We start from the raw sequence: 12,855 nt of genomic DNA on the forward strand, positions 1-12,855 counted from the left end.
ATCTGAAGTTCAGATATTGTTAATGAAAACCGGGTATAAGAGTATAAAAAAACCACTGCCTTAAGATGATCCAGATTTTATCAATAGTAGATGTATAGTAACCCTAGAAGATCAAAAATATTTATCACTGTCAGCTCTTTCTTGAAAGAACAGAACTACCTTCACAAGCCTTTAGAGATTTATGCTTTTAATTACAAACGTTCTGCCTCTCTATTTTCCAAACCAAACAATCAATAGACATACTCTTATTTACAGGACAAATTTCAAATATTTGACAAATGAAAGCTCTGTTTCTCATTGTATCTCTTAGATTAAAGTGATTGATCGGCATGCATTCTTTTCTCCACACCATGTGCCGCTCGGGAATACAGGAGCTTTTTTTGTCAACCATGCGTAAGTCATGATCGTTGGCTTCTCATCGTTTTTAATTATATTAATTACAAAAAGTAGAATGTTTCCCCTACTCATGTGAATCAAAGCGTATCTCTTAATGTATTCAAAGAATATTATTCACGTCTTATCAAGTGCTGTTGCACCGTGAATGAAATGCAATACATGCCCACATTTGCATAATGATTATATTACCAATTCTGACAGGTCAAAACAAAGATGAGCTGCTATTTTTAAAAAGACCTTCTAGCATTACTTAGCTAAAATAGACACATCAGGAGAAGTGCAATCTTATAATTGAAGTTTAAAGAGGCTCTTATTCTGTAGTGTATAATTAGATATTACATTCTTGGCTCTGGGTGTAGCAACTAAAAAGGGTTACGAAGTCCTATTTGTCTATAGGACCATAGTTGAAGTATTCACCTTACATCTTTGTTTCACTAGACTTTAGTTTACTTTAAGGCAGTGCTTTCCAAACTGTAGCACTAGCCCCTTTGGGGGTGGGGCAGACTAAAAATCAGATCGGAGGGATTTGGAAATAATATCTATATTATACCCTGGATAATCCTGGAAGCACAATTTGATGGTCAATCAGAGTAATCTTTGGGAGTAAACACATACAGTATTTGCCATCCAAAAAATATATTTTTGGAACTATGAACAAATGGTTGGTACAATGATGCTTACAGGAGGGCTTCACCCAAAAAAACACTGTTTCAAGGTTTGGAATGCAGTTTGAAGGTCAATTTAAGGTAAAGGCGTGCTGTAGTCTAAATGTTGACTTAAGATCATGGGAGTTAAAGATAAGATTGTTTTCTTTGATAATCTACTAATCTGAATCATGCATACTATGCTATAAGACTGATGATTGGACAAAGTGTGTGGAATTCTGCTGCTTTGGTCACAGCCTGAACTTTTTAAACTGGTCAGATCTGCTTGTTTGGCCAGGTCTCCAAATAACAGTAGCTTTGTCCACTTCAATCAAAGCATGGCTGTAGACTGCATTAATAGCCCCCAACTGCCTTCCAGCAATGGAGGTTTTCTGCCCGGCCCAATCAATACCTGAGGAAGGCCTGATTAATTATTGTTCAGAAAGGCAATTATTTTAGAACTATAATTATAATGTCAGTTCAGTGAAGAGAGGCCACATTGGTATCAAGGGTCTGGCTACTTCAGTGTGCATAAACCAGTACATTATCAGATTTTTGGTAAAGGTTTTGCTTGTTGATGACAAAACCTCTTTCTTTTGTCTATGTCCCAATGCCCTATATAACAAACCATTGTTAATACTGCACTTTGTACAATTGTACAACAATGGTACCGAGCACACGGTACCCGGACAAATTAAAACTTGAAAGATTTTATTGAAAATCCATTAAAATCGAAACATGTGACATGGGTATAACATTACCCCCAATGCTTGACGCGTTTCGTGGCAACTCGCCACTTCCTCAGAAGCATGGGGAACACACACCAACACCATGAAACCATTTAACCCACTAGGGGAAGCATTTACCCTACACAAGGTAACATTAAGGCTCCAATTAGAAGCACCTGGAATCTCAAATCCCCTCTGCGGAAAGGGAGAAGGCAGAGGAAAAGGGAGAACAAATAGAAAATATATATATATATATAACAAATATAATTGAGTTAAACCCACATACATTCATTCTTAATAACATTCATCAAAACCAAAATATGAAATGTGTAAGATCCAATGCTATTTATTACAATAAATACTGCACTTTGGATTCTGTAGTAAAGTTTATTGTGGATTCATTAACTACAACTCATGGGCTGTAATCATGTTGCTTCTTTCTGTGGAGACACCCGCTGTTCTATTTATTGATACATCCACTGACTGCATTCATGTTGTTCTTTTTTTTTTTTAACACCCACCAAATAATATACCGTGCCACCCAATGCATTTTCCACATGAAAAGAGTGATCTTAGACTGACAGTTGTTGTAAGCTGTGTTGTTAGTCTGATTGACAAATATAGTAAGGATTGTAAGTATTTATGCCTATTATAAAAATGCCTAACAAGCAGCAGCAAATGTCACATTCTTTTTACAGAATAAGGCCAGCCTTTTTTCACAATGGAAACTGTCGTGCCTCACAGATTCTTTGTGTCATTAAGAATAAGCTTTAATAAATCTAAAGTCATTAGCCTTTAATGATGACATGGTAAAATTGGCATACTCACTAATGCCATTCTATAAACTGGCATTAGACTCAACAGCTGACAGACTGTAGCTAACATGTCATTTCTGTTTGCCAAAGGCTATAAACCCTTGTTAAAACTCTAAACATACCTAAAGTGCTTAGCAAAGAACAGTGTGTGACCGTGGCTGTGTGCACCGTGTACAACATGTCATTTCTTGACCATTGCAACAATTACCGTACTCTTTCTAATACCAAATGTTCTAACTGTAGTCAGTTCATACATTTATTGCCTTGAGAATCTTGGCCTACTCCAACATTACATTTTGAAACATCATGGGAAATAAGACTTTAGATCAGGGCTAATCATTTCATTCGACGTGCCTTGACTACACATTTTCTGTTTTCTCTTAAGGATAACATAATAAAGGCAACCTTAGCGCAAACACGCTAATGTACCTTGCACACCGTTTTTATAAACATTTAAATATTAAGCATACTCACATCTGAATTAAAGCGAAGCTGGCAGACATTGCAAGAAATAACTTGTTTTTTCTTTGGGGGAATCGATACACCGAATGTGTGGTTGATCACAGCTTTTTGCACAGGATCCATCTAAGGAAATAAAAAAGATTAAAAGAAAGCTCTTGAATTCAAGTCTTTACTTGGGAATTAAGGAAAAGAGGTGAAGATTAGGAGGTGGTAAAATGTATAACATTGAATATAGGACCACTTACAATAGAACTACTTTTCTTCCTCTGATTTTATGAAAGACAAAGGCCTTTGCAGCTATTATGACACCAGGAGATAAAGTTCTCGGAGATTGTCTTGTTTGAGGTTACAGGCAGTCATTTCTGTGATTAAAACTAGGCTCTCTGGCTCAGGTTCCAAAGTGATGAAGTATCTCTTAACAGAGGCAGCATGCACATAACAGTTATACAAATGTAGCCTGTGCTAAACTTTTACATGCCCACAAATAGAGGTACGGAGCAGAAACAAAGTTACTGGGCATGTTGTACGGACCTCTGAGACATAACCAATATTGATAAGGGTTGAAAGACATACTCCCTTGATAAGTGATGAGGAAAATTTAAATAGAGGTCTCCTGCTGCTTTGGTCTTGTCTCAATATTATACTGTAAATATGTTAAAGGAAAACTAAGGTCTAAAATAGAATAATGCTAGAAATGCTGTATTTTGTATACTAAACATAAACATGCACCATAAGCCTAATTAAACAAATGGTTTATGCTTTCAAAGTTGGCCACAGGGGTCAACATCTTTTAACTTTGTTATACATCTCTGCAAGACCAAGATTTTGCACATGCTCAGTGTCGTCTGGGCTGCTTAGGGATCGTCATAAATTATTAAAACAGCAAAAGTCAAATAATATCTGCCAGGACCTGATACAGCAAAACTCATAAATAAACAGAATATGCAGACTGCACTGGGTCCTGTGTTGTCATGTAATCTCATGTGGATTTTATAGTTTTTGCATTATTTAACAAAAGCTTTCTCCAACTCTCAGAACCAGTGGCTGCAGCAAAATAATCCTCCAAATAGAATCCCAGTTTATCTGTTTAAATTTGGCTCCATGATCTTTGTCCTTGCAGCCTGAGTTAGAAACAGAGAATGAAAAGGCAAACATAAAATCCCATTTTTACTTAATAACTGAAAAAGTAACCTATGTCCAATATACTTCAATTAAAAAATGTGTACCGTTTTTATAAGAAACCTGACTGTATGTAATGAAATTCCCCCTTAATTTACTAGTTCTGACTGCTGTGGATACAAATCTCTACATGGTCGCTGACTTCTCTACAGGGAAACAAATAAAGCTGGTTGAGTTCTGCACAGCTGGGAAGTAAGGTAGAGGGGCTCCCCCTGCTGTTTGAAAGTATGATCCTTTCCCTGCAGAGCAGTTAGGGACCGACTGAAGATTCCTATCCACAGCAGTCAGAGCATGATTCAGTTCAGGATCTGGCCAGGATTCGGCCTTTTTCAGCAGAATTCGGCCAAATCCTTGTGTCTGGCCGAAACGAATCTGAATCCTAATTTGCATATGTAAATTAGGGGCGGGAAAGAAAAATCACATAACAAAACAAGGAAGTGAAAACATTTTTTCACACGTTTTCCTTTCCTGCCCATAATTTGCATATGCAAATTAGGATTCGGGTTTGGTTCAGTATTCGGCTGAATCTTTCACAAAGGATTTGGGGATTTGGCCAAATCTCACATAGTAGATTCAGTGCATCACTAATATGAAGGACAGCAAAAGCTTAAAAAGGGGTATACCGTATATACTTGAGTAGAAGCCGAGTTTTTCAGCATCCAAAATGTGCTGAAAAAGTCTACCTCGGCTTATACTCGGGTCAGCGGGCAGTAGCTGAGATTGCAGTCACTTTTAATCATTCCTATACCAACAGTTCGCTTGGGGAGAGACTGCAATATCACACAGCGCCCTCTGTTGGTTATATGAAAGAATAACAGTGCGCCCTCTGTTGGTTATATGAAAGAATAACAGTGACTGCAATATCACACAGCGCCATCTGTTGGTTATATGAAAGAATAACAGTGTGCCCTCTGTTGGTTATATGAAAGAATAACAGTGACTGCAATATCACAAAGCGCCATCTGTTGGTTGTATGAAAGAATAACAGTGCGCCCTCTGTTGGTTATATGAAAGAATAACAGTGACTGCAATATCACAAAGCACCATCTGTTGGTTGTATGAAAGAATAACAGTGCACCCTCTGTTGGTTATATGAAAGAATAACAGTGCGCCCTCTGTTGGTTATATGAAAGAATAACAGTGACTGCAATATCACACAGTGCCATCTGTTGGTTGTATGAAAGAATAACAGTGACTCCAATATCACACAGCACCCTCTGTTGGTTATATGAAAGAATAACAGTGCGCCCTCTGTTGGTTATATGAAAGAATAACAGTGACTGCAATATCACACAGCACCCTATGTTGGTTATATGAAAGAATAACAGTGCGCCCTCTGTTGGTTATATGAAAGAATAACAGTGACTGCAATATCACACAGCACCCTCTGTTGGTTATATGAAAGAATAACAGTGCGCCCTATGTTGGTTATATGAAAGAATAACAGTGACTGCAATATCACACAGCGCCATCTGTTGGTTATATGAAAGAATAACAGTGTGCCCTCTGTTGGTTATATGAAAGATTAACAGTGTCTGCAATATCACACAGCGCCCTCTGTTGGTTATATGAAAGAATAACAGTGACTGCAATATCACACAGCGCCCTCTGTTGGTTATATGAAGGATTAACAGTGATGGCAATATCACACAGCGCCCTCTGTTGGTTATATGAAAGAATAACAGTGACTGCAATATCACACAGCGCCCTCTGTTGGTTATATGAAAGAATAACAGTGACTGCAATATCACACAGCGCCCTCTGTTGGTTATATGAAAGAATAACAGTGATGGCAATATCACACAGCACCCTCTGTTGGTTATACGAAAGATTAACAGTGATGGCAATATCACACAGCACCCTCTGCACATGGTAGTGGGACAGTGGGACAATGCACACAGTAATCCGTTTGGCAATTCTCTGTCACCATCAACTTTGCTGGGGGGTCGCTTTGGCGGAATGTGCGCTGCGGGAAGACAGGGCTGTAGTTGTGTCTAGGCTTATACTACAGTCAATAAGTTTTCCCAGTTTTCGTAGGTAAAATTTCGAACCTCGGCTTATACTCGGGTCGGCTTATACTCGAGTATATACGGTAAGCATGGTCATTTGACTCCTAGGGAATCAAGCTTTATGTGCAAGAAGGAAAACATTTGACCAGTGGTATTAACTAGTATATTAATTAAGCTCCACAAACATTTCAATACTGAAATTGTGCATCAGATTCCTTGCTAGTCCATAAATACCTCTGCAGAACTCTGTTTGACTCCCCATTAGTTACAGCCCTGCATGTCAAAATTATATATTTTTCCAATGCAAATGTGTCTCGGTTTTGATGACTGTAGTCATTTAATATATGAGCTAGTGTCAGTTTTTTAGAAAATTAGTCAGAATAAGTGAATACCATGTCTATTTATTCAGCTCAGCTCTGCCAGTACATTTTAAATATTAATATGTATGCCAGTAAATAAACCTTCATTTATATTCCAGGAGACCGAGTTACCTAATGATGTTTACTAAAGTATCTCCACCGAGAGAGTGAGAGAGACGAAGTCCAACTTAAACTTAAAATAACTTAAAACACAACACCATAATCAGTGTATTGTGTCTTCTACTGCACCCCCTCACTCTTCCCTCTAATGAATGGAATGGTGTATAGGCTCCATGGTGCAATAATTAGCCCTAAACCAAATATTGTCAAATGCCTGTAATGGATTATATTGACGGTTGGAATATTTCTAACAATCTTCTTATAGATGCAGTTTTACCTCATGCATCAGTTCTTACTGTTCTGCAGCCAATGGAAAAAAAATTGCCTTCAGAAAACTGCTGAGAATACTTGCAACTGCTTTAATATTTGAATAAAATATCCAGTTCCTCCATCTAAAATGATACTGACAAGGCATAGTTCACCTTTATGTTAACTTTTAGTGTGTTATAGGGTGTCCTATTACGGTAGTAACAAGTTTCAATTGATTTGCAGTTGGAGCCCTGTGCTGCCCTGGCTACAGGCACACGGAGTGGATTTCGGTGCCAAAACTCATGTGTATGCATCTTGGCACCAAAATTTGCTCCTCTTTCTGCTTGTATCCAGACTGATGCAGTGGTTCCAGGTGCAGGCACAGAAATCTGATAAAGTGTATGGACAGATTCCCGCCCTGCGTTTATATGCTAGGGTGCTATTTAAGTTAAATGTGAACTACCCCTGTAGCAAGATTCCTTTCCCTTTGATCCCTTCCCACCTCCCTTTACTTGTTGTCCACTGAACAGGCTAGAGATTCTGTTTCCATGGTGCTCTAGCCTAATGAAACTTTCAGGTGAAAAAGTGTTCGCACTCTAAGCCAGTCTTGGATTACTTCGGGTGCTGGGTCAAATATGACATATAAATTCTTTCAAAGGACCCACACTCCAGGATGCACAAGTATGCATAAAAACTAATATTTCACGGATTTTGGAGTGCAAGTATATATATTTTAATGTTTTTAAAGTTATATTGGCATGGTCCTATAAAAAAACTAGCCCCCATTCAGCTCTATAACGAGTATATGGGAAAAACTCTTTTTTAAGACAGTGGAGTCATTTATCAACATTTTGCAAACTATGTCTATAAATATTTCCATTCATTCAGGTCATGATATACAGTCTCTAGCAGAAATAAGTCTTAAGAACTGCACTTTCTTATTCATTTAGTGTCTTATGTGACTCTATGCATGTTTATTACATAGCGCTATGAATGCCTTATTGACACCTTAAAGGGATACTGTCATGGGAAAATTATTTTTTTTCAAAATGAATCAGTTAATAGTGCTGCTCCAGCAGAATTCTGCACTGAAATCCATTTCTCAAAAGAGCAAACAGATTTTTTTATATTCAACTTTAAAATCTGACATGGGGCTAGACATTTTGTCAATTTCCCAGCTGCCCCCAGTCATGTGACATGTGCCTGCACTTTAGGAGAGAAATGCTTTCTGGCAGGCTGCTGTTTTTCCTTCTCAACGTAATTGAATGTGTCTCAGTTGGACATGGGTTTTTACTATTGAGTGTTGTTCTTAGATCTACCAGGCAGCTGTTATCTTGTGTTAGGGAGCTGCTATCTGGTTATTTGCCATTGTTCTTTTGTTTGGCTGCTGGGGGGAAAAAGGGAGGGGGTGATATCACTCCAACTAGCAGTACAGCACTAAAGAGTAATTGAAGTTTATCAGAGCACATGTCACATGACTTGGGGCAGCTGGGAAATTGACAATATGTCTAGCCCCATGTCAGATTTCAAAATTGAATATAAAAAAAATCAGTGCAGAATTCTGCTGAAGCAGCACTATTAACTGATTCATTTTGAAAAATTTTTTTTTTCCCATGACAGTATCCCTTTAAGGTACAGGTATGGGACCTGTTAATTCAGAATGCTCAGGGCCTGGGGTTTTCCGGATAACAGATCTTTCCATAATTTGGATCTTCATACCATAAGTCTATTAGAGAATCATGTAAAATTAAATAAACCCAATAGGCTGGCTTTGCCTCCAATAATGATTTATTACATCTTAGTTTGAATCAAGTACAAGGTATTGTTTTATTATTACAGAGAAAAGGAAATTGTTTTTAAACATTTGGATTATTTGGATAAAATGGAGTCTATGGGAGATGGCCCTTACGTAGTTCGGAGCTTTCTGGATAAGATCCAATACCTGTACCTAGATAGAAGAAATCTCCTATGCAGACTGAAGGTAAGCTGCAATGAGTAAGGCTGACTTATACACCCTGCCTGACTTTGCAGATGTAAACACAATGCTATTTATGAATACTGTAAAATACCTGGAAGCACTCTTATATACTAAACATGCATAACAAACATCAGAGATGCAAAACTGAGTACTTTCTTCTATTAAAATACATTTAAACAGGCTTACACAATCATGTGAACACATAATTGCATTTGTTTATAAAGATGACTCCTTTTTAAATTATAACAATATACACTGCTCAGGATAAAGAACATCAGCACAGAATCAGAGATCTCTGGGCAACATACTTTTAATTATTTGGATTTGTGCTTAGAGATAACATTACAGATACATCTCCTACAAGTACCGAGAGCAAGTTATATTAGATTTAGGAACACAGTAACAGAAATAACACACGGATGTAAGATACCTGAGCCTCCCGCAACAGTTCCTTGTCCAGAGGGAGAAACCTATCTTGCAGGGAAACAGGCATCCACGGAGCTCGGAGGAGAAACCTGGGTTAATTGCTTGCTTTTCTTAGTTGAATAATGTGCTGCATTGGCGTTTAAGCTTTTGGAAGCTGAGTAGAAGTGAGCAGCCCATACACAGTATTGTTCTTTTATGAGTAGATGATGCAGTGCAAGGACAAAGTGGCAAACAATGCAAGTCTCCTGAGGTTAAAGTGTAAGATTCCCTTCTGAACAGATGACGGTGTTTCCGAAACGAGCCGGCTCAACTGAATTAGATCATTGTTACCATTCAGAAAGGTGCAACATTAACATTTCATAGGGGTTTGTAGATGGCAGGAAGTTGTTGGCTCATTTAGGAATCAAAACAGAATCTACTTAACATATTTTGGCACACCCAATTCTATGAAATATAATGTATCTTTTGATATCTCAGATAATGATCCAGAAGTATGAAAGAATAGAATCTGAACTCTCTACACTATCAGTTATGGAAGACAGTGACACTGTATATTATCTGTTACACATCTTGGGTCCAACAGTAACAATCTTTTTGAGGAATCCTATTCCCTAAATTTTGGGTTTGATTATCTGTTTCGCTTATCGTAAAAGCCACACTGCCCATCTGCCAAGGCTGGATCTGTTTAACACACACAGGCCTGGATTTGTGGTGAGATTTAAGGGATGGCATGCCACCCAACCACAACCTAAGGAGCATTGGGGACTCATACTCCTGTACCAGGTGCTAAGACCCAGAGGCCTAGGGGCTCCCAAAGCTGAAATCTGCATATATTTGTCAGGACCTCCTGAGCATGTTATGTTCTTCATTCTGGGCCTCCAGCAGCCACTGGTTCTGCAGTCTCAGTTGTGATGCTCCCATGGAAGATGATATGTCCAACCAAGGCATCTTCAAGAGGAAACAGCATTTGTACTCTATACAAATTGATACATGTTACTACAACATTGCTACTACTACTAGTAGTGGTTCAATTGTCTATTTCCTGGCTCAAGTTATTATACCTTGACATCAGAGGGAAACATGATGGGTAACACTGCTCAGATCCTGGGACTCCATTAGCCAATGGGTCAGTAACTCTGTTGCTAAGTCCCTAATGGAAACTGCTGTGTCCAGTCAAGACACCCTTATGAGAAAACTGATGAAGTTGCAAATGAACCACAAGCAATGTCTGAAATAGAAAAGTACCTGGTACTTGATCCCAACTGAGATATAATTGATCCATATTGTAAACAAAACAATCCTATTGGGCTTATTTAATGTTTAAGAGATTTTTTTCTAGTATACTTAAGATATGGAGATCCAAATTACAGAAAAACCCAGGTCCCATACATGTACTAGGACATTTATCCACTGTGCATGTATTATGCATACGGAGTCTAATTCTTTGAAAATATGCATAGAAGGTGCCATATTGGTCAAAGAATTGAATAAAATTGCAGCTTTGTGTTCTGCTTAGACAAAACCATGAATTATCTTCTATATCCATAACTAGCCACTAGCTATATTAAAGGGGTTGTTCACCTTTAAGTTAACTTTTAGTATGTTATAGAATGGTCATTTCTAAGCAACTTTTCATTGGTCTTCATTGTTTATTTTTAATAGTTCTGAATTATTTGCCTTTTTTTCTGACTCTTTCCACTTTTGTCTAAAAACAAATGCTCTGTGCAAATGTATTGTTATTGCTACTTTTTATTACTTATCTTACTATTCAGGTCTCTCCTATTCATATTCCAGTCTCTTATTCAAATCAATGCATGGTTGCTAGGGTAATATGGGCCCTAGCAATGAGATTGCTGAATCTGCAATCTGGAGAGCTGCTCAATAAAAAACTAAATAACTCAAAACCCACATCCTAAAAGTTAGTCTAAAGTTAATTTACCTTAGCTATCATTTAAATCAATTCCATTTGTTGAGCTAAACCGTGAAAGAAATGTTCTAAACAATTATATGGGATATTATTATGTATTATTATTATGTATTATTATATTATTATGTGTTAACAGTTGGAGGCATATCACATAAATATTGATTGCGCTGTCTAGTAAAGGCATCTACGTACAATACCGCTGCCCATGAAAACAGATTATCTCCAAATATAATACGTCCTGCTTTGGCCATACTGATTGTTGATATCAGTCTTTATTACCCATTGCAGAATGGCTCCTAGATATAAGAAGGTTTATTGCAAACAAACAGCAGACAGGGACAGAGAATGGAGAGATTTGCTTACTGCTCGAGCACACACAGAATGTCAACCATATATTATTTTTTTCATTTCATGTTTTATGAGAACATTATTAGGTTAAGTAAACAAACCATATGTATAAAGCAAGCATTTAGAGATATATAATACGACTGTTGCTAGGAACCAGAAACTTGCAATATCATGCCATTTGTCATGGTGTGCAACTCTGCTTTTAATATTTTTAGCTAGAAGGCGTTATAAATGAAGGAGGGGGCTGCAAGTATTGATGTTGACAATTCAAAAATATTCACCTAATCACCTGCAAATGAAACTCCTTAAAACAGAGCTGGAAGGAAGGAAATAAAATGAAGGCGTGTATGTGTTATGCCATGCATTTATACTAGGGTGCCCATAGACTGGATTTAATTTGAATTAAGGCACCATACATTGGAAATGGCATGTTCTCCCCTAGTTTGCATGGGTTTCTTCCCAGAGTCCAAAAACTTATCAGTGGTTTAAAGCTTTTATACAACTGTGCTATTGCCTTGCTGCAAAGTAGGCAACTCAACCTGCATATAGATAAAGGATCCTAACTGCCAGTCATCCTGCTGTCATCTAATCGAGTGATATTACCATTGTAATAAAAAGGTTCCCTGTAATTGGCTTCTGATGAAACTCACTCTATTAAATTAGAGTGTAAGCTCCACTGGAACAGGGCCTAATTGATTGAGCATTATGAGATTATTCTCTGCATTCTGTTCAATGCCATGGAGCATCCAGGGAGCAATCTATGGAGTCAGGAAGCTTGCCTTTCCCTCAATCAATATTCTGTAAATATACAGAACGAAATGCCTTTTTCAATCTCCCTATTAATCTACGAGTGCTGTGGTTAAATTGGGTTGAGATGATGAAAGTCAATAATTTTGTTGTCATTATTATTATGGTATGTGGCCACATTTTCTGCAGTGCTGTGCTATAGGGATGAGACAAGCAATGGTTGCAGCAAGCTGAAAGAAAGCAAGACAAGAGGTGTGTCTATGGGGACCCTAAAGTTGGCAGGAATAGACCCAACCATTAGCCACTCACAGAATTTTAGCATTCACAGTGCCAGCTCCCACAGTATCAGGGCATACTAGTGTTTTTAAAGTGGACCCGTCACCCAGGCATAAAAATCTGTATAATAAAAGTCCTTTTCAAATTAAATATGAAATCCAATCTTTTTTTTTTATTAAAGCATTCATAGCT

General features: G+C 37.8%; 1 protein-coding gene across 4 annotated transcripts in view; it reads right to left on the reverse strand.

The window, feature by feature from the left end:
* Positions 1–12,855, reverse strand: part of znf385b.L (zinc finger protein 385B L homeolog) — a 289,009-nt gene that overhangs the window by 47,029 nt on the left and 229,125 nt on the right. For all 4 annotated transcript variants that reach the window (XM_041575943.1, XM_018236005.2, XM_041575941.1 and 1 more), the window contains one exon: positions 3,058–3,168. In XM_041575943.1, the coding sequence (XP_041431877.1) occupies positions 3,058–3,168 (111 nt within the window). The remainder of the gene's footprint in view (positions 1–3,057; positions 3,169–12,855) is intronic.

Source organism: Xenopus laevis, chromosome 9_10L (genome assembly GCF_017654675.1).
Source record: "Xenopus laevis strain J_2021 chromosome 9_10L, Xenopus_laevis_v10.1, whole genome shotgun sequence".
Lineage (NCBI taxonomy): Eukaryota > Metazoa > Chordata > Amphibia > Anura > Pipidae > Xenopus > Xenopus laevis.